The sequence below is a fragment of the Tachyglossus aculeatus genome, unplaced genomic scaffold, assembly GCF_015852505.1.
Source record: "Tachyglossus aculeatus isolate mTacAcu1 unplaced genomic scaffold, mTacAcu1.pri scaffold_151_arrow_ctg1, whole genome shotgun sequence".
In the NCBI taxonomy this organism is placed as follows: Eukaryota; Metazoa; Chordata; class Mammalia; order Monotremata; family Tachyglossidae; genus Tachyglossus; species Tachyglossus aculeatus.
This window is the reverse complement of record NW_024044874.1, coordinates 1-22079: the sequence shown is the minus strand read 5'-3', so window position 1 is coordinate 22079 and position 22079 is coordinate 1. Positions and strand designations below refer to the sequence as shown.

The 22079-nt window shown below is 50.0% G+C and overlaps 2 protein-coding genes across 2 annotated transcripts; one reads left to right on the top strand and one right to left on the bottom strand.

Moving 5' to 3' along the window:
- Window positions 1-1221: 1221 nt before the first annotated feature.
- Window positions 1222-2124, bottom strand: LOC119923164 (olfactory receptor 9K2-like). Its single transcript, XM_038742683.1, has one exon. The coding sequence runs from the start codon at window positions 2122-2124 to the stop codon at window positions 1222-1224; it is 903 nt and encodes a 300-aa protein (XP_038598611.1).
- Window positions 2125-17868: 15744 nt separating this feature from the next.
- Window positions 17869-21960, top strand: LOC119923159 (the record flags this gene model as incomplete). Its single annotated transcript, XM_038742681.1, has 7 exons — window positions 17869-18058; window positions 18328-18370; window positions 19073-19122; window positions 19942-20052; window positions 20181-20411; window positions 21299-21335; window positions 21800-21960. Coding segments are annotated over exons 1-7 (823 nt in total), but the record flags the coding sequence as incomplete, so codon positions are not given.
- Between the last annotated feature and the right edge of the window lie 119 nt (window positions 21961-22079).

The following is a 22079-nucleotide window of genomic DNA, read 5'->3' as shown; positions in this document are numbered from 1 at the left end:
TATGCTCTCTCCAGGGCTTAGTGTAGGACTGTGTAAGCAGTAGACATTCATTTAATATTTTTTATAAATTGATGTTGAGGGGCTGACCACCTGACACCCCCAGTTTCTCCCTAGTAACTCCTTACTGACTGCCCATCCATATATCACACAAATCCTTGATTACAGTCACACCCCCTTTAGATATGAATGGGAGATTTATAATTCTTCTGAACGTAGATGGTGAACCTGACGCAGTATGGAACGTCTTTGGACTTAATGTGTTTTAGGTTCTTGGATTTCTGTAACCAGGTCATGTGCTTAGGTAGTGTATTTTTGTCCCTTTTCTCCTCAGGATCCCACTTGTTCCCAGAACAACCCCTCCACCCCCACCCCCGGAGTGCTTACATATTGATTGATTTACTCTCTCCCTCAGCACATATGCACGTATGTATCATCGATTGTACAGTTAACTTATTTATTCTGATTACCCTGTTGAAAATGGTTTTTTTTTTCTGTTTTCAGTAGAGTGGAAGTTCCTTGTAGGGAGGAAACCTGTCTTGTAGATCTACTGTACTTTCCCAACGTTTACTTCTGTGTGTTGTTCCCAGTGGGGCTCAGGAAATACCACTGTGCTTGTCCAGATGTTTGTCATATCCCTACTAGATTACTACGTCCCAGTTCTCACAGACCTCTCTGGCATCAGCCTCTCCCCTCCAATGCCCACACTTCACTCTTCTGTCCAGATCATGCTTTCTAAAGCATCACGATGCTTCAGCTTCCTCATCTGTAAAATAAGGGTTCAATGATTGTTCTCCCTCCTACTTAGACTGTGAACCCCATGTGGAACCACGACTCTATCTGACCTAATTACCATGTACCTACGCCAGTGCTTAGTACAGTGATTATCCCATAGTAAGTGTAAAATAAATATGTCTATTTTTGTTATTATACTACTGGTGTGGCTTAGTGAATACAACACGGGTCTGGGAGTCAGAAGGAACTGGATTCTAATACTGGCTCTGCCACATATCTGCTGTGTGACCTTGGACAAGTACCTTGACTTCTCTGGGTCTTAGTTACCTCATGTGTAAAATGGGGACTAAGAATGTGAGCCTCATGTGTCTCACCTGATTGATTTGTCTCTACCCTAGTGCTTAGAACTGTGCTTGGTACATAGTTAACACTTACCAACTACCATAATTGTTATTATTATTGCCACTACTATCGGGGTGGGGGGGGCGTTCAGAGAGAAGCCATTTTCTTTTCCAGGATCCTTCTCAAGGCCTCCTTGGCATCTTTGTTCCTCAGAGAATAAATCATGGTGTTCAGCATGGGAGTGATGAGGGTGTAGTACATGGCAGCCACCTTGTGATACTCAGGGGATGAAGGTGGGGTGAGGTAAACGAAAGCCACGGTTCCATAAAGGAGGCTCACGATGTCCATATGAGAGCCACAGGAAGAGACAGCTTTCTTGTCTCCCTCAGAGGAGTGGATCTTCAGGATGGCAGAGCCAATGCAGATGAAAGAGCCCAGATTAACCAGGACAGTGGGCAAGATGATGACTGCGGACAGAACAAAAGACATGACCTCCTGGACGGAGGTGTCGGAGCACGTGGTCCAGCGGAGTGGCTGGGCATCGCAGTAGAAGTGTTCGATGACCTGTGAGATGCAGAAGGTCACGGAGAATGTCATGGTAGACTGAAGAGTGGAGCTGATACAGCCACAGGCATACGAGTCAACCACTTGTCTGACGCAGAGGGACCAAGACATGCGGGAGGGGTAGAGGAGTGGCAAGCAGATAGGGGCCAGTCTGTTGTAGGTAGTGAATTGCAAGAAATGAGCAGCACAGCCAGCAAAAGAAATGGACTTACCCTGTTTCCAGAAGCTGGCCAGTGCCTTGGGGGCGATGGTGGAGGTGTAAGAGAGGTCAGTGAAGGACAGATCTTGGAGGAAGAAGTACACAGGGGTATGAAGCTGGAAGCCCCCTTGGATCACGGCTATCATGCCGACGTTCCCCACCAGCACCAAACAGTAGACCACCAGGAACGCTAGGAAGAGGAAGATCTGGAGTTCTGGGCTGACCCGAAAGCCCACGAGGATGAAGTAGGTTCTCACCGACCGGTTGGCTTCTTCCTTACTACCCATCCTGGATGTCGGCTGAGGAGTAAAAACCCATGTTAATTTGGCAGCAGAAGTGATAATAGCACTAGTACGATGATAATGGTGTTAAGCGTTTACTAAGTAACAGGCATTGTACTAAGCATTGGGCTAGGTACAAAATAATCCGGGATTAAGCTCACAGTCTTAATCCCCATTTTACAGAAGAGGTAACTATGGTCCAGAGAAGTGAAATGACTTGCCCAAGGTTACACAGGAGAAACGTGGTGGAACCGGGATTAGAACCCAGGTCTTTCTGACTCCCAGGCCTGTGCCCTATCCACCAGGCCATGCTGTTTCTCATCAGTGCTACTGCTATTAATAATAATAATAATAATAATAATAATAATATAATAATAATAATAGCATTTGTTAAGCGCTTACTATATGCAAAGCACTGCTGTAAGCTCTGGGGAGGCTACAAGGTGATTAGGTTGTCCCACAGAGGGTTCACAGTCAATCCTCATTATACAGATAAGGTAACTGAGGCAGAGAAGTTAAGTGACTTGCCCAAAGTCACATAGTTGACATTAGGAGAGCCGGGATTTGAACTCTTGACTACTGACTCCAAAGCCCATGCTCTTTTACTACTACTACTACTACTACTACTACTACTACTACTACTACTACTACTACTACTATTAATAATAATATAATAATAATGACGGCATTTGTTAAGCAGTTACTATGTGCAGAACACTGTTCTAAGCGTTGGGGGGATACAAGGTCATTGTGTTGTTCCACGTGGGGCTCACAGTCTTAATCCCCATTTTTCAGGTGAGGTAACTGAAGCACAAAGAAATTAAGTGACTGCCCAAAGTCACACAGCAGACAAGTGGCAGGGCTGGGCTTAGAACCCATGACCTCTGACTCCCAAGCACGGGCTCTTTCCACTGAGCCACGCTATATTACTACTACTACTATTACTACAACTACTATTACTACTACTACTAACTGCTACTGCTACTAGTACTAGATAGCCATTATTACCATTACTACTAATAGTATAGTTACTATTATTACTAGTAGTACTAGTAACTATTCTATTAGTAGTAATTAGAATAGTAGTAGTCTAGTCGCTTGTTGGCAAGCCTATGCTCCAAGGTACCACTGCCTGCAGTGAATGCCAGTTGCTGGAGCAGCTTAGAGTCCAATTACTGAGGCCTGGGAGAAAGAGCAAGGCTATCTGAGAGAAAAAAAGGACAGTGCACCCGCTGAATATGAATTCCTGGGGTAGGGAGTGAAGGGGAAGCTGGCCAGGAAAATCGAAAGTAACAGTATAAATTATTCTTATGGTATTTTTTAAGCGCTTACTATGTGCCAAGCACTGTTCTAAGCGCTGGGGTAGATTCAAGGTAATTAGGTTGTCCCATGCGGGGCTCACAGTCTTAATCCCGATTTTACAGATTCAGGTTACTGAGGCACACAGAAGCTAAGTGACTTGCCCGAAGTCACACAGCTGATAAATGGCAGAGCCGGGATTAGAACCAATGTCCTCTGACTCTCAGGCCCGTGCTCTTTTCACTAAGCCACGCTGCTTCTAGTAGAGTTCAGACCTGAAAAAGCTATATAGAATGAATCAGGTACCCAACAAAACTGTAGAAAGAGAGAAGGGCGTGCACTTCCTATATTAACTCTTCCAGGCATAAGAGCTAATGAAGACTCACATCATTATTATTGGTATTAGTAATAATAATAATAAAAATGATGATAGTATTTGTTAAGTGTTTATTATGTTCCAGGCACTGTACTAAGCACTGCAGTGAGAAGCAGCATGTCGTATTGGATAGAGCAAGGGTCTGGGAGTCAAAGGGTCGTGCGTTCTAACTCTGGCTCTGCCATTCGTCTGCTGTGGGAAGTCACTTCACTTCTCTGGACCTCAGTCACCTCATCAGATTGTGAGCCCGTCTTCTAGACTGTGAGCACGTTGTTGGGTAGGCACCGTCTCCATATGTTGCCGATTTGTACTTCCCAAGCGCTTAGTACAATGCTCTGCACACAGTAAGCAATAAATATGATTGAATTGAATGAATGAATGCAGTGCTCTGCACACAGTAAGCGCTCAATAAATACGATTGAATGAATGAATGAATCAGAAAAATGGGGATTGAGACTGTGAGCCCCATGTGGGTTGGGGACAGTGTCCAAACCGATATGCTTGTCTCCACCCCAGCACTTGGTACAGGGCCTGGCACATAGTAAGTGCTTTACAAATGCCGCCATTATTATTATTATTATTATTATTAAAACCAAACTGGGTTGGACACAGTCCCTTTCCCACATGGAGTTTATAGTCTTAATCCCCTTTTTACAAATGATATAACTGAGACCCAGAGAAGTGAAGTGACTTGCCCAAAATCACAGAGCGATGAGTGGCAGAGTAAGGATGAGAACCCAGCCCCTTCTGACTCCTAGGCCCATGCTTTATCCACGAGGCAACTCTGTTTCTCTTATAATAATAATAATGAAAATAATAATAATAATAATGGTATTTGTTAAGCGCTTACTATGTGCGAAGCACTGTTCTAAGCGCTGGGGTGATACAAAGTGATCAGGTTGTCCCACCCGGGGCTCACAGTCTTAATCCCCATTTTACAGATGAGGTACCTCAGGCACAGAGAAGTTTAGTGGCTTGCCCAAGGTCACAGAGCTGACAAGTGGCTGAACCGGAATTCGAGCCCATGACCTTTGACTCCCAAGCCCACGCTCTTTCCATTGAGCCATGCTGCTTATCATTCATGCATAGCATCCCTAGAACTAAGGAGGAGTGGTTAATCATTTTGTTGAAAATATAAGGGGAGCCACGATCAGAGATTAGGGACAGGATAACAACACTTTCTACTGACCACTCTCCCGAACACCTGCAGCATGAGACTTCCTTAATCCTTGGGAAGGCTAATGACTGAGGTAGCCATTGCTGTGACTTCGGGTATGCCACGAACTCCACATCACAGAGAACCTGAAATTCTGCTCCTCCAATCACAGCTCCCTTTTGGTATTCATTTCATGTTATATGTATTTGTCCTTGTCGCTTTTGCTGTAATTATGTTTTATTGTTTCATTGCTCTCATTGTGTGTCACAAATATTCTCCCCCATCTTTATTCATAAATTGTGAGCCTCTCGAGGTGCAAGATCTGTGCCTAATTCCCTGTTGTGTACTCTTTCCCAGTTCTGAGTACAGAGCTCTGCACATCGTAAGTGCTTAATAAATGCTATTTCTAGTATTAGTAGTTATCACAATAATACTACTACCAGTAATGGCAGTGGTAGTAACTGGTCTCTCACACTGGTAAAGAAGCAGCATAGTCTAGTGGAAAGAGCATGGGCCTGGAAGTCAGAGAACCTGGGTTCCAATCCTGGCTCCACCACTTATCTGCTGGATAAACTTGGGCAAGTCACTTAACTTCTCTGTGCCTCAGTTATCTCATCTGAAAAATGGGGATGAACCTGTGAGCCCCATTGTCCGGCCTGGGGCGGGAGGGGGCTGCTCAGAACCGGCCGGGGTGGCCCATACTGTGGCGGGTGGGGCCGAAGGCAGAGCTGAGGTCAGAGCCGAGGGGCAGAAGGAGCAGGTTCAGACCCCGCCTGAACTGTCCGGGACTTGAGGGCTTGGACAGACTCCTCCCCACCCCTCTTCCCCGAGAGCACCCACGAACCCCCACCTCCACCTGGTCACCTCGAAAGAGGACAGAGCTGGCATGCTGTAGTTGCTAGAGCCCTGGCCTGGAAGTCAGAAGGTGGTGAGTTCTAATCCCATCTCCTCCATTCGTCTGTTGTGTTACCTTGGCCAAGTCACTTCACTTTTCTGGGACTCAGTTACTTCATTTGTAAAATTAGGATTGAGACTGTGAGCCCTACGTGGGAAAGGGACTATGTCCAACACGATTTGTTTGTATTCACACCTGTGTTTAGTACAGTGCCTGGCACATAGTAAGAGCTTAACAAATGCCATTATTATTACTAGTATCATTATTATTATTATCCCCATCTCCAAGCCCAGCTTCTTAAGTTGAGGATAGCGTTCTAAGAGACCAGGGAAATTGGAGATGGGTCTGTCCTCCAGAGGATGTGAGTGCCGCAGAGTTACTGCTCTGACTGTATAGACGTGGACTCTGCTCCCAGCCCATATTAACGGGTTTAGGATACGAGGGTGGTTCCACTCCAGAGAACATCAGACCCGAGTTTTCCGTTCCTTCCAGGCTCGTGTCTAAAGAAGATCGACACTTTACTGGCGCATCAAACCTCATCTCTTCTTTACAACAGGGCTAAACCCTTAGTGCGGAAATGAAGCCAGCCTCCTCTCACTCCTCCAGTCTCCCACCCCCGACACCTCCCCCCTTTCCCCCCCGCCCGAGACTCGGGAAAGTCGTCAGGACACTCGAGACGTGGCATCCAACTTAATCTGAGTGAAAAATTATTTCAAAAATATCTGGGGGCTCTTTGCAGTAGAAAAACAGAACTGAAACGTTACCTTGCCCTTAAATATAATATCACTGAGTATGGTGGTATCTACTAGAGTACTAATACGAACAGGAGAGACATATAATAAGGTCAATAAGGTAAATAAATAACTTTTCAAAAATATCTGGAACACAAGCATCACCTAAAAATTTTGACGCAAAGAAAATTAGCCTTGTAGATAGCTCCTCGCCAGTTCCTCTAAGTATTGTTTTCTTGAGGGATTCAGTTATGGAAGCTGCTGTTTTCAAATGACCAAGGTCATTTGGAGGAAAACCTTTGAATATTTAGATTCCTTCCCGCCCCGCCCCCCTCCCCGCCGCGCAAAGACTGTCGGGAGAGGGTGGGGAGAAGTTGGAATTCCGGAGAAACAGGGAGAAGGAAGGAAAGGCTACAGATGAGATGGAGCTAAGGAGGCTACCTCTGAGAGCTGGCTCGGGGTGCAGAAAGTGAAATAGTCTAATCGCTGTCATGCATGAAGGGAGCGGAAAGCTTTCCCCACCCCACTTTCATTTGCCAATCTCCAGGCTGCAAAACCAGTGAAGGGTCTGGACCTTCTCAGGGGTAGGGTGAGGCTGGGGATTGGAGTGAACAAAATGCAAATTGGGTTTTCAGTGAAGTAGATACAAGATAATCAGGGTGGACACATTCCCCGTCCTACATGGGGCTCACAATCTTAACCCCCATTTTACAGGTGAGATAACCGAGGCGCAGAGAAGTTGTGACTTGCCCTTCGCTCTCCCTCTGTAACCCTTGATCAAACAAACCTAATCAGATCTCGGGACAGTCAGAGGGGAGAGAGAACAATGGGGGCAGAGTGGCGGGACCCTGAGCAAAGATTGGCAGAAAATTCCCCGCCGCTTGAGAGCCTGGGGGAGTAGGGAGGGGGCTCTGGCCCAGCCCCAGAGGGGACCGGAGGGACCCAGAAAACGCAATTAGGCCGGGCCCTGATCAGGCCCCTCGGGACCTGATTGACTGAATCTGGACAGCTGGGCTGGGGTACTGTGGGGGTTGGGCAGAGGGGGTGGCGGGAGGAGGGATGGCTGGAGGGGGAGCCTGGCCAGACGAGGGTCTGAGGGCGATTATTCAGAAGCAAGGAAGCCCAGGAGACACCGGAGAGACGAGAAGGATGAGGGGGAGATAGAGAGTTGGATTCCGCAGAAAGCTGCTTGAGGCCTAGAATTACAGGCAGCGTGTGGGTTGGGATGTGGACCTAGTTGCCCTTTGCTCGGAACACCCCATCCACACCGTCTTTCCTCGCCAAACTCCCAGGGAGAACCTCAAATGATCTGGGGGGCCAATAGGGAGGAGGGGGAGAGTTACACTCCGACCCTTCCCTCCATGTGAAGCGGGCAGAGCAAACTGGGCAACTATGGCAGCCACCTCCCTGGTTGAGCCCTTCCCTCCAGCTCCCAGTATCCTGTTCCAATCTCTGCTAGCCCACTCCAGGGGTCTGTGAATCAGGGGAGGGAGCCCGGAGAGACTTCTTTTCAGACAGTATTTCTTAAGAGCTTACTATGTGTCAAACACTGTATCGCTGGGTTAGATACAAGTGAATTAGATTGAAAACAGTCCCTGTCCTGCATGAGGCTCATAGTCTAAGTAGGAGGGAGAACAGGAGAATTAAGACAGAGAGAATAATAACTGTAGTATTTGTTAAACATTTACTGTGTTCCAGGCACTGTTCTAAGCGCAGGGGTGGGTATAAACAAATAGAGTTGGACGCAGTCCCTGTCCCAAGTGGGGCTCACAGTCTCAATCCTCACTTTACATATGAGGTAACTGAGGTCCAGAGAAGTTAAGTGACATCCCAAGTTCACACAGCAGAAAAGTGGCTGAGCTGGGATAAGAACGTTTAAGGTTCTGACTCCCAGGTCCGCGCTCTATCCACTAAATCATGATGTTTCTCCAAAGTTAAATGACTTGGCCAAGGTCACCCAGCAGGAATGTGGCAGAGCCGGGATTGGAACCCAAATCATCTGACTACCAAGCCCTTGATTTTTCCACTGGACCTCGCTGCTTGCCTGTTGCGTGACTTCGGGCAAATCACTTAACTTCTCTATGCCTCAGTTCCCTCATCTATAAAATGGGGATTAAGAATGTGAGCCAATTTGGGACAGGGTCTGTGTCAAACTCAATTATCTTGTATCTACCCCAGCGCTTAGAGCAGTGCCTGGCACATAGTAAGTGCTTAACAAATATTATTATTATCATCATTATTATTATTATTATCTTTTCTGTGCCGCAGTTTTCTCTTCAGTAAAATGGGGATCCAATACCCGTTCTCCCTCCTACTGTGTACGACTTCTCGACACCCCGTCCCACTGACGGGCAGGACTCTCAGATCCCTTTATTCGTTTATTCATTCAATCGTATTTATTGCGCTCTTACTGTGTGCACAGAACTGTCTAAGCTCTTGGAAAGTACATTTCTACAACAAATAGAGAAAATCCTTATCTTACAACGAGCTCACAGTCTAGGAAGAATCCTTTCTGGATCAGAGTCAGGTTCAGAAGATCTCGCCTCTCGGGGGATCAGGCTAGGCCCCCGGAGCTTTGTTTCAGACACTTTAGATCTTGAATACGGAGATGGATTTAGCGGGCCGGCTGACCGGTGGCCCGGGCTCTTTTCAGCTTCTCCCCGTTCTTTTTCCCTCCACCGTGGGTGTATGTCGCCACCTAATGGCCACTGTCGTAACGGCAACCTGGTGCCCGGACCAGAAACCACGGGCCTCCTCTCTGGGGCCCTGGCGGATTTCGCGGGGTGAAGAAGGGACCCTCGAGTGGGCGTCCATAAAAATCATCCTTGACTTCTCTGGGGAGTAGCTGGAGGTCATCATCCGACGCAGATTCTCCCTCTCTCTGCTGGCGATCTTCTCCACAAAGGTATCCAGAGATACTCAGAGAGAAGCCATGTGTCCTAGTAGATGGAGAAAGGGCCTAGGAGTCAGAAGACCTGGATTCTAATTCTGGCTCTGCCACTTTTTTCAATGGTTTAAGTAATCAGAATGTGTCAATCACTGTCTAAAGAACTGGGATAAGATACAAATTAATCAGGAAGGATATAGTTCCTGTTCCACATTGGGCTCACAGTCTAATGGGGAGGGAGAAAAGATATTCAATTCCCACTTTGCACTTGAGGAAACTAAGGTATAAAGAAGTGAAGGTCACACAGAAGGCATTTGGCAGAACAGGAATAAGATCTCAGGTCCTCTCACTACCAAGCCTGGAGCTCAATTCCACCTGCTATTCTCTCCAGGGCCGTGCCAGCTTCCTTGATTCGGTTTCACATTTTCTTGTCAATGGGTACATCGTTTTTCAGACCTGAACTAAGTGGAAGGAATTCAGTTCTGTGATGCTAGTGAGGTTTCCTTGGTGTACTACCGCGCTCCACCCACAGTGGGCTCTCAATAAATACCGTAGATTGATTAGTCGATTAATTGACTAGTTCAGGTCCATAAGCTCTGTTTTCCTCAGAGTTTGTGGAGCCCAGGGTAGAGGGGAGAGAATGTGACTTCCACCTCTAAATATTCTCCCATTTCGCGGCCACCTTTGCCCCTGGTTGAATCCTCCCTCCTCCTTCTAATCCTCAAAACCACAACTCTGTCCTTATTTAAAGCCTCCTGAAATTCCACCACCTTGCCGGACTAATTTCCAATACCCCAGACCAATCCCGAGGTTTGACATTTACATACTTGAATCCTATTGGAAGCTCTTATCAACAATGGTATTTAATGAGCACTCACCATATGCAGAACACTAAACTAGGCACTTGGGAGAATGCAATATAATAATCCCTGCCCTCAAAGAATCTACAATCTAGCAGGCAGTTGGACACTAAAATAAATTAAAGGTAGGGGAAGGATAAGTACATAAGTGCTGAGGGACAGTGGGTAATCAGGTAACTAAGTACGTACTGAGTAGGTTACATAGTAGGGAAGGAAAATAGCACTGGGGAGATGAAAGATTAATCAGGGAAGCCTTCCTGGAGGAAATGTGATTGTTTTAGTAGGGCTGTGAATGTGGGGAAAGCAGTGGCCAATGGGATAAAGGGAAGGGAATGCTCATATGAATATTTTATCTAATTGCGTAAATAGTTGAAAATATATTATCTATGTATTTATCTATGCATCAATAATTTGTTCGGCTGTTCCATCCTGATGGGATAGTATGTCTTCCTGCTTACCCTCAATCTTCTTCTGGCTTTCACTGACCGTTAATAATTCTTTACCTGTCCCTTTCATTTGTCTGTAAATTCCCTGAGGGCAGAGATCTTCGTTCTCGTTACTATACTCCCCCAAGGGCTTAGGGCAGAGCAAGGCCCATAATACAGACAGTTTTTGGTTCGAGGAGGTGGGCCCCAGCTCAGATGGGAAGGGTGGTGAAAGGCTCCCAGCAAGCACAGGAAGTTACTTCCTCAATCCTTTCCCACCCCAGCCCCAGCCACGACGAGCCCCTATCCAGCTATAGCTCTAATCAGCCAATCATATTTACTGAACGCTTACTCTGTGCAGAGCACTGAACTAAGTACCTGGGAGAGTTCAATACAACAAAAAACAGACAATTCCCTGCCCACAAGGAAGGAGCCGAGTACAATCCAGAATCACGAGACCATACTGAGGAAAAGACAGGACCGAAGAACGTCCTAAGGTTCAGCCCCCTGTCTCCACTTCAAGTCCATCCCGAATTTCACCTGGCTGACGTGGGAGGGCCAGACATGGAGCCGAAGCTCTCGGTTGCGCTGGAGGACGCTGTATATTGTTGTCTCCCCGGTCCACTTACACGGGAAGGAGGGAAGGCGGCGAGGCTGGAAGCGTGGGCTCTGGCTTCATGGATGACACATACCGAGGTAAGGGCCTTCCACTGCAGCAAGAAGGCCTCAAGTCAGTCTGAAGGCAGAATTTCCTCGCGGTAAAAAGGAAACTCTAGGGAGAGTGCAGCCCTTCCTGGCTGCAGGGGACTGATGGTCCCTGGCCGAGGCTTCATAGAAGATGGGGAATGGAGGGGCACAGGTCACGGTCTGGTAACACAGGGAGAGGGCGAAAGTGCTTGAAGCTGAAGGTCACAGAAAGGCATAAAATTCCAGGTGAGTGGGGAACGGAAAGAAAGGGCGGTAGAGATGCTATTGCTGCTGCTCTAGCCGCTGCTCTAACTAAATTTAATAGCCTCCTCTAACTTCTCACTCGGCGTCCCACTCTGCTTTTGTCTCTAATCCCCGCCCTCTTCCACCCCCTCTCTCTTTGTTTCTTTCCATCTCTCTCCTGGTTCCTGCCTCTGCCTATCCATATCGTCTCCCTTTCTCTGTCTCTCTACATCTCTCTGTACGTGTTATTTCTCTGCCTTCAGCAGTTAACTTGCCCAAAGTAGGAAGAATTAGGGCTAGACAATAGGAAGAACTTCTTATATATGGAGATAGGCTGCGCTTCTCTGGAAAGATGTAGGTTGTCTTTCTCAGGGGAACGGAGGTTTCAGAGAGGTGATGGGAGAGCAGAAATGTCTCCAGGCAGGGGGATGGACTAATTGACCTATCCAGGCCCGGGACCCTGTGAACTTCTGTCGCTCTGGAAGCGATCGTCCTGTCCCCCGAGGCGGATCATCTTTTTCCTTGGATAACTGGATCGGCCTGAGGGCGGGAAAGGGACAGGAAGATCCCAGAGAAAGATCCCACTCTACCCCCCGCCCCCCGGGGATACCCTCGTCTGGGAATGGAGGTGGCTAAGGGGTGGGGAAGTTCAAGCAGAGCAACCGTAGTGACCGCCCTCTGGACCACAGCCTCAGCACTCAGCTGGGGAGCCTGGAGTGAGCAGGGACCTTGGCAGTGTCAACTAGGTTCCCAGGCAACTTTGCTGGGCAGCTGCACTGGCGCTGCCCCAGTGCATAGCGAGAGAAGAGAAATGCTTCTACTTCACAGTCACTTCCCACCAGCTGCTGCCCCTTCCGCATGCAAAACCTTTCCTTCCCAGTGCCCGGCTTAGCAGGTTTCATCAGAAAAGGGGTCTCGAGAAGCTGAACTCAAACGCCCAGTGGTACTTAATCAATCGATCAGTGATATTTACTGAGTGTTTCCTGTGTTCAGAGCGCTGTACCAAAAGCTTGGGAAAGTACAATGCTATTGAGTTGGTAGACATGCTCCCTGCTCACAAGAAGCGTGCAGTCTAAATGGGGAGCAGACATCGAAATAAATTGCTGATAAGGGAAATGACAGAGTGTAAAGTTCAGTATATAAGTGGTGTAGGCCTGCGGGGGCGGGGAGGGTCTCACCCTCAGTGGCACTAGCACTCTTCTTGGTACTCAAACCCTCAGAGTCTGTGTGTTTGTGACTGTGTACCTGTCTGTGTCTCTGGGCATCTGTGTCTCTTTGTGTGGATCCCTGGGCGTTTGTTTTTATCTGTCTCTTGTTGTACGTCTGGGTGTGTGGGTCTTGTATTTGCCTCATATGTGTCTGTGCATGTATGTGTGTGTTTCTGAATGTATGTGTCTGTGGGGTCTGTGTGTGTGTGTGTGTGTGTGTGTGTGTGTGTGTATGTTTATCTTTTTTCATTTCCTCCCCCCCAGGCACTTCCTCTACCTGTGCTGATGCCAGCAGCTCTGGGACAGCGGTTGCCCTCCTGGTCCCGCCCTCCCTTGCTCTCTCGGCTTGGACTCACCATGCCCTGGGCTGGGGGCCGGGGCCAGGGGACCCTTTGCTTGTCCGGAGCCGGCCGCAGCCCGTGGACACCCATGGCCAAGGCGGCATCTTAAAGGGGCGCAGGTAGGTTCACCCAAGCCGGGGTTGGGGTCGCGGGGGCTGAGGGTGATCTGAGAGCTGGCAGGTCGTGGGAGGGCTGATGGAAGGGAGAGTTCCCCCACGCATAAAAAGTTCTGCTTCTCTCCGAGGGGAACCTGAGACGGCTTCCCACCCATCCCCCTGTCTCACCGCTCCTTTACCACTAATATTCTCTCGGCAGTATGAACTGATCATTCAGGTTGAGTGGGGGAAACTGCCCCGGTGCTTTGGGGAAATGGAGGCCCAGAGAGGGTAAATGACTTTTCTGAGGTGACATAGCAAGTCGGGTGAAGAGAGTTAACGAGGTCCGGGTCTCTTGACTCCCCAACCAACTCTTTCTCCATCAGAAGCCGCCTTTCCATTCTCAAAGATGCTCAGCTTAGAGGGTCCCCAAACCCTCTCCCCGAGGTATAAAGTCAGCTCCAGTCAGGGCAACTGAAAAGTTTTCCACTGCATCTGGCATCTTAACTCTCCTGCCACTTCTATTCACTACCTCCCTGGAATGTAAGAGCTCCTCCTGTAGAGTTGGGGCACAGTGGATGGAGGAGAATGAATGCATGCTGACCACATTTTCAGAATGACTAAACTAGAGTTGGAACACAGGAAGAACATCCCAGCATGCAAGGTTGAGGCAGACGGACCCTGGGGGAGACATGGGAGAAATGGTGCTAAGGTGTCGAGTTGGAGCAGGCCAAGAGCAGCCTTGCCCAAAGGCAGGGGGATGACAAGGATGACCTGGGGGTTCACTGTTCCAAACATCAGCAGCATGGCGTAGTGGATAGAGCACAGGCCTGGGAGTCAGAAGGTCATGGGTTCTAAACCTGGCTCTGCCCCTTGTCTGCTGTGTGACCCTGGACAATTCTCTTCACTCCTTTGGGCCTCAGTTACCTCATCTTTAAAATGGGGATTGAGACTGTGAGTCCCGTGTGGGACATGGACTGCGTCCAACGAGATTTGATTGTATTTGCGCTAGTACTTAGTACAATGCCTGGCACATAGTAAGCCCTTACTAAATACTGTCATAGTTATTATTATTACTATCACAAGGCCCTGTGGGAGTTGGAAAGACCCACCCTGGGTTCCCTCCCTAGCTCTAAACAGAGAGGCCTCAGACTAGGGAAACTGTGGCCAGTGGGTGCATGGGCGGCTCGGGGATGAGGGAGGGGCCCAGTAGCCGAGTGAAAGTGCCTTCGACAACCACATGGGCAGTTACCGAGGAGAGGACAGGTCCATCATCTCTTTCCCACCTTCCTCAGGGACCAGCCTAGGTAGCGAAGCCTGGGCCCTCTAAGGAGACTTTCTGGAGGGGAGGGGAAGGACCGGGGCTTTGCCAACATACAGGTCAGGAGGTCCACAACATCCTCCAGACCTCCATTCCTCAAACTCCTCAGCAAGGATCACTTCCCTCCGACATGACCCCCTTTAGTCTATCTCTGCCCTCTCTCAGGCCCTCCGACCCTCCTTCAGGCAGCCCTGGTTAAGGCATCTTGGCCAACGTGTGGGTCTGTTTCTCCTGAATTGTCTCTCCTCAATGCCCCTTAATCAGCCGATCCATCAATTACAATTATTTTACACGTAACTTGTGCAGAGCACTGTACTAAGCGTTTGGGAGACTGCAATATAGAATAGTTGATAGTTTCATTTCCTGCTCACAATAGGTTTACAGTTAATCCACGAAACAGCATTTATGTAGCGCTTGGGAGAGTTCAATCATCATTATCAATTGTATTTATTGAGCGCTTACTATGTGCAGAGCAATGTACTAAACGCTTGGAAGAGTACAATTCAACAGAATAGCAGACATGTTCGTTGCCTAAAATGAGCTTCCAGTGCAGTGAAGTGAGCAGACACTATTCTTGCCCTCTTGGAGTTGGAAATCTAGGGGAGACAGAAGTTAAAATAAATGGCAGGTGGATAAGCGGCAGAGTTGTAAGGACATGTGAAATGAATCCTGTTGGGCAAGGTGTGAAGTGAGCATCAAAGTGCTTAAGGTGTGCAGGACCAAATGCTCAAGTGATGCAGGGATGAGGGCAAATAGGTTGAGGAAATGAAAGATTAGTCAGGGAAGGCTTTCGGAGGACATGTGATGTCAAGAGCACTTTGAAGATGAGGAGAGTGGTGGCCTGTCGGATAAGAAGGGAGAGAGAGTACCTGGCCAGAGGGAGGATATGCGTGAGGGGCCGGCGGTGAGCTAGACAAGGTGGAAGTGCAGTGAATACGTTGGAGCTAGAGGAGATGGGTGTGTGCGTTGGGTTGGAGTAGATTACGTAGGAAATGGCAGACCTAATTGAGTCTCCCCAACCTGTTCAGTTTGGCTGGGCAAGGCAGGAGAAGGGAAATAAAGGTGGCCCCTCTCCTCCGATCTTCAGCCGGACCTCCAGGTCATCTGGCCCCCACTTCCGCCCCTTCTCCAGACACGGGGCCTGCCTACTGCTGATTAGAACCCCATGGCTGCCAGCCCAGAGGGAGCCCATTTTTTATCTGAAGTGGACTCCTCCTGGGCAGCCTCGATTGGCTCGGCCACTGTCCAGGGGCCATCTGAGTCATTCTCCTGCCTCCAGGCAGAGAGGAGGCTGGGCGAGACCCGGGATCGTAGGTCCAAGGATGCGACTAGGTTGTCTCCAGGAGTCTCATCCCCCTGCAACTGGGGGATGAGGGGATGGGGTGGGAAGGCTTGGCCCATTCCTCTCACACCACTCCCCAGGACTATCCTCCTTCCTCACCCCATCAAGCACACCCCCACTTTCCATATCCCAGGTACGACTCCCCTCCCCACCAGGTCCATCCCCCTTCTGCACATCCCAGACCATTTCCCCTTCTCAACAGCCCTGCCACCATCTCCTCACCATGTCCATCCCTCCTGCCCACATACCAGTTCTGTCACACCTCCAAAGAGGCCTGTCCCAATCCACGGCAGACCCATCCTCTTTTCCCACGTCCCCAGTCCCATCCCCATCCCAATACCCCAGACCCATCCCCCTTCCCACCAGGGTAGTTCCTGGGGGAAGCAGCAACGTGCAGTGGATAGGGCACAGGCCTGGAAGGTAGAAGGTCATGGGTTCTAATACCGGCTCTTCTACGTGTCTGCTGAATGACCTAGGGCAAATCACTTAATTTCTCTGGGCCTCAGTTCCCTTATCTGTAAAATGAGGAGTGAGGCTGTGAGTTCCACTTGAAATAGGGACTTTGTCAGGTCTAATTTGCTTGTATCCACCCCAGTACATAGTGCAGTGTCTGGTACACAGTAACTGCTGGACAAATACCACAATTATTATTATTATTATTATTCCTTCCTGCTCCCCAGGCAGCTCACTGGGGGTTGGTGCAAGTCCGAGACCCTGATGGGAGGATGGAGCACAGCTGCAAACAGATCTGCCTCATCCTCGTGGGTAAAGTAGTTTTTCCCACAGAGGAGCCCGGGGAAAAGGAGCCTCTGGGAGGGAAGGTTGAGTGGTTCACGGCTTCCAGTCGTCCACTCAGGAATATTTCCCCAGAGCGACCCCAGGACCCACCGACCCACGTTCCCGCGCAGTGCCTCGATCTGCGCTTATCGGCCGAAACAGCCGGGTCAATAACTCCCACAGCCAGGCCGCACGTTTCCGGTCAGGACCGGGCAGGGCTGGGGGGTGGGGTGAAGGGGCTGGGTAACCCAATCTCTTCCATCGCCCAGGATATATACCCGTCCTCTCCTCCCCCTGCGCCGGCCAAAGGAGGACCGAGGGCTGAGCCTGCAGTGGTGTTGGTGGGCTTGGGGTGAGGGGTGGGGGCACTCCAAGGAATCTCACTGGGAGGAACCTATTCAAGTGAGCACAGAAGGTGGGGGCCTCTTTGCCCACACTGGTTTATCTGCTCAGGGTGGGGTTGATCGAGACGCAAGGAAGAACCCCCCCCCCATAATACATTTGGGTCGGGGGCGGGCATTGCAGTGGCGAACAAAGGTGTTGAATTCAATAATAACAATAATAATATTAATCATGGTACTATGTGTCAGGTAAGCACTGGGGTAGATACAAGAAATTCGTGTTGGACACAGTCTCTATCCCACATAGAACTCAGAGAATTAATCCCTATTTTACAGATGAGGGAACTTGGGCCCAGAGAAGTGATGTGACTTGCCCAAGGTCTCGAAGCAGACAAGTGGCAGAGCCAAGATTAGAATGCATGACCTTCTGTCTCCCAAGCCTGTGCTCTATCCACTAGGTCATAGTGCTTCCTGGAAGGTCATAACAATATTAATAATTGCACCGGCTCAATGGCTTTCAGAAAGGACAGCAAGAGAGAGAGAGGGACGGTAGACAACCGGAAGGACTTCCTGGAACCATGGCTGGGCTCTGCGTCAGAACGAGGGAGGACGGTGACGACACCCCTTCTTTGGAGATATTCCAGGGAAAGTCCAGAGACAGGGGCAGGGGCGTTCTGACCCCTGCTCTGTTTTCTCCCATTGTTCCCCATCCAGGACGCCGGGGCAGCTGTATAGGGCTCTGTGCCCAAGGGGACGGGTCAGGACCATGAACGGTCCTTCGACACTGATTCAGGCATCTTGGGAGCGGCGTCGGGCTTGGCTGAGGCAGGGCCGGCGCCGGCGGCCCCGGGGGCTGGAGGAGGAGGAGGAAGAAGACGCGAGAGCAGGGGCAACTGCCGAGCTTCCCGGGAGGCCCGAAGAGGAGCCCCCACTGCAGGATGTTGTCTTTGAGGAAGGTGAAGGTGGCAGCAAGGGGAAACGTCGGGGGAAGGGGTGCTGCATGGGTACAAAAGAGGCGACCAGTTTGCGGAGACAGGATGGCTCCACCAGGAGAGGAGAAGGCTGAGAGCCTCTTCCAGTTCGGGAGCAGGAAATCTGGCTAGGTTACCTTTAGGGGTCGCAACGGTCACCCCCGTACCCTCAGATTCAGAGCTTGGCTGAACGGAGTGCCCCCTAACGGAATACTGCAAAACTCCAATGCTATAACCTGGTTTCTGTCCCCCAGGGAAACCCGCCCTCCAGATGGAGGACTGGCTGCGGAACTGCAGGTGAAACTCCACCCTCACGGTCTAACCTCGACTCCCCTAACCCCTGCTCCAGCTCTCGCGGCTTTGCCCAGGGTGGGGAGGAAAAGGAGGATTGCGGTAGGGGCTTCAGATATCTCGTCTAACCTGGAGAGCAGGATTTGTGGGAAGAGAAGGAGGTGCTCTGAATTACACACACACACACACACACACACACACACACACACACACACACACTGCTTGTCCCTGTGTCTCAACAATTGCTTCTGAAAGTCTCTGAGTCTCTGTCTCTCTGAGTCTTTATCACTGTCTCTGTGTCTCTCTGCGTTTCTGTCACTGTACCTCTAAGTTTCTAGGTTTTCGGGGTCTCTGTGTGTCTGTGCATCTGTGTTTCTGTTACTGTGTCTCTGTCTCTCTGCGTCTCTGTCTCCCGCCCTCGGAACCTCTCCGTTCCCTCCCGCGAAGCTGCAGAGCTGATACAGAGGGAGTATCTCACTGACTCCCCGCTGGGGGCTGGGCAGAGGTGCTGTGCCGCCAGCCTGGGAAGTGAAATTCAGGGTTCTGATCGCCATTTGGGCACTCATTCGCTGAGGGAGTTGGAGGCAGGCGCTTGGCTTTCTGAACCTAAGCTTTCCCCCTCTCCCCTGGGCTGTTAGTGCCAGGAGCGGCTTCCTAGGGTTGCAGAGGGAGGGCAGGGACAACACATAATTCTTGTCGCTGTGACAGGTCCTCGGAGAAGGGGGCAGAGGAGGAGTCCAGCCTGTCAATAACCGACGGTGAAGTCTGAATCTGACCATGTGCACTCCGAAGGGGATGACGAGGCGAGAGCAGGAGTGTTTATTGTGAGCTAATGTGGAGGCGTGTAAGCCTCTACATATGGGTGGGTTGGGAAATGTGCACATATGGGTGTTTTGGGTGTATACATATTTACAAGTATGGATGTGTGCGCCTGTGTTCATTTTTACAGAAGTGTGTCTATGTAGCAGATGGGTGTACATCTGTGCGTTCGTATGATAGCAGTGTGTGTCTTTGTGTTCGGTGTGTATGTGCGCAGGATGATGAATGCAAAGTTTGGTTTATGTAAGATTGTGTGAACGTGGTTTGTGTGGTGGTGGATGTGGGGAATTTCCTGTGTCCATGTGTTTGAATGTATTTGTGCCTTGGGGGGAGGTTTGTGTGTGAGATTAGTTTAAGTAGATAATAATAATAATGATAATATTGACATTTGATAAGTGCTTACTATATGCCATGCAATTTGCTAAATCCTGGGGTAGATACGGGATAATCAGATTGAACCTAATCACTGTAGGTAAGAGAATTTGTGTATCTACCTGTTCTTTGGCCCCTCTCTCAATGCTCCTCTGGCTGGGTCCCTCAATCCCTCCCCTCACTTCACCCCTCCCTCTATCGACCCTCTACCCCTCTTCCATTCCTTCCATCCCTCCTTCTACCCCTCCTTTTATCCCTCCCTCCATCCCCCTCTTTCTCCGGCGTCATCTGCACACAGTGCTTAGTACAGTGCTCTGCACACAGTAAGGGCTCAATAAATACGATTGATGATGATGATGATCTGCACCCTTCCTCCCGGCCTGAAGGATTCTACAGAACGGCGACCAGTTTGGAAGATGATCTGACCTTGGGAGCTGAAGGCAAAGAACAGGTCAATCACGAGGTTCTGGGGCGGAGGGAGGTGCGAATTCAAAGGGGTAAGACTGGGAAGGGAGGGAGCAATCTTAAAGAGGGGTAAATGGGCGAGGCCCGGGGAGTAAGACCCTGGAAGTGGAGGGAGGCAGCTTCATCCAAGTAACCTCTTCCCGCCCTCACTTCCCGGGAGGGGACACGGAGAGAGGGAAGAAGATCAGCCGCGCCAGACCCTCCCCGCCCCCCGACACTTTCTGTCCACCGGAGCTGCAGAAGCCAGTGGGCCGGCATTATTGGAAGAGTGGTGGGTCAGGTCTCCGAGGATTGGAGATTGGCAGAAAGTGCAAACTGCCTCTTGGGCCGCTGGACATTGCTAACTGTGTCCTTATCGACCCAGTCATAGACGAGGAGCAAGGGCGTGACAGTGGGAGCACTAGAGCGATAGGCGAGGGAATTAGGGGAGGGCGTGAAGGAAGGAAGGGGAGGGAGGAGGGAAGAACATGAGGGGAGGGTGTGGAGAGTGGAGAACAGGAGGGAGGGGGAAAAGCAGAGTGGCTAAAAGTAGCATGGCTTAGTGGAAAGTGGCTTGGGAGTCAGATGTCGTGGGTTCTAATACCGTCTCCTCCTCTTGTCAGCCGACTGGGAATGTCACTTAACTTCTCCATGCCTCAGTTACCACATCTGTAAAATGCGGATCAAGACTGTGAGCCCAATGTGGGACATCCTAATTGCCTTGTATCTACTCCAGTGCTTAGAGCAGTGCTTGGCACACAGTCAGCGCTTAACAAATATCAACATTATTATCATTATTATTATTATTATTATTATTATTATTATCATTATTATTATTAAGAACAGGAGAAGGATGGAGCTGGACTGGAGAAAGGGAGGTAAGGGGCAAGCAGAAGGAGATGGGAAAGGGAAAAACAGGAGGAAAGAGAATGATGGGAGGAAAGGGGAGAGCAGGAGGGAAGGGAGTGAGGGAGGAGATCGGAAGTGAGTGAGAGAAGGAAAACAGGAGAAGTAATGGAGGGAGAGTGCGGAGAAAGGCAGGGAGAAAGGGGAGGTAGGAGAGGGGAACCGTCGGGAAAGTAGGTAGAGAGAGAATGTGGGGAGGAAAGCATAGAGTTGGGAACAAAGCTTTGATTTTAGGAGACTGACAGACAAATCTTCCCTCCTCCATCAGACTCTCTCTCTCTCTCTCTCTCTCTCTCTCTCTCTCTCGCTCGCTCGCTTGCTCGCTCGCTTGCTCGCTCTCTGTTTCTGTCTCTCTCTCTCCCTTCGCTCCGGACGCCCCCAACACCACTGCAGGGATGCTGTTAGCAGCCAACGGGAAACATTTCCCCAGGTGAGAAGTCGGCGTCCCCCCTCGGGAGACGTAGCGTGTTTTGTCTTCCCTATGGCACGGAGTTGGCAGGAATCACGCTGCCCACAAGGCAACGTGCCCCATTTCACGGAGGCGGGCGCCATTGTTGCTAGAGACCACTCTCAACCTTGCCAGAGTTCGAGGATGTGGGTGCAGGGACTGATATCTGGTATCGATCCCAGCGCTTAGAATAGTTCTTGGCATATAGTAAGCACAATTATTATTATTATTATTGAGCAGATAAAAGAGCTAAATGGCCAGTCGATTCCTTTTTGTGAGTACGGATTTGATTTCTCCCACCGCCCCGCAGAAGTTTCCTAAATCCGCTCACCCGTGGAGCAGCTGCAGAGGGCCGTGTCTCAGATATGTTTGTACACGACCCCCCGATGGGGTCCCGTACCTCGAGCGGAATCCCGGGACGGTTTCCCCGGCGCAACCCCCACCAGGGGTCTCTTGGCCCGCATGGTGCAGGAGGCGATGGGCTGGGTTCGGGAGGAAGAGTTCTGTGAAGGGGTCAAGGCCAGAAACGACGCCGCAGAGGAGAGGGAGACAGTGAGTCCCCCTGCGTCGCCCCGAATCCCTGAGCTCCTGGGTCCGCAATGCAACCGTGAGTGGCGTAAACTCCTTGCAGGCGGGGAGGTGTAGCATGGGAACGGCTTGGGTTGAGGGGCTGCGGAGAGGCTCGGAGGTCTCTTAAGGCATGGGCTGCAGCAACCTCAGTGACGC

Excerpts from the sequence above, each read along its gene's own strand:
- LOC119923164 (XM_038742683.1), bottom strand. The coding sequence starts at position 2,124 with ATGGGTAGTAAGGAAGAAGCCAACCGGTCGGTGAGAACCTACTTCATC.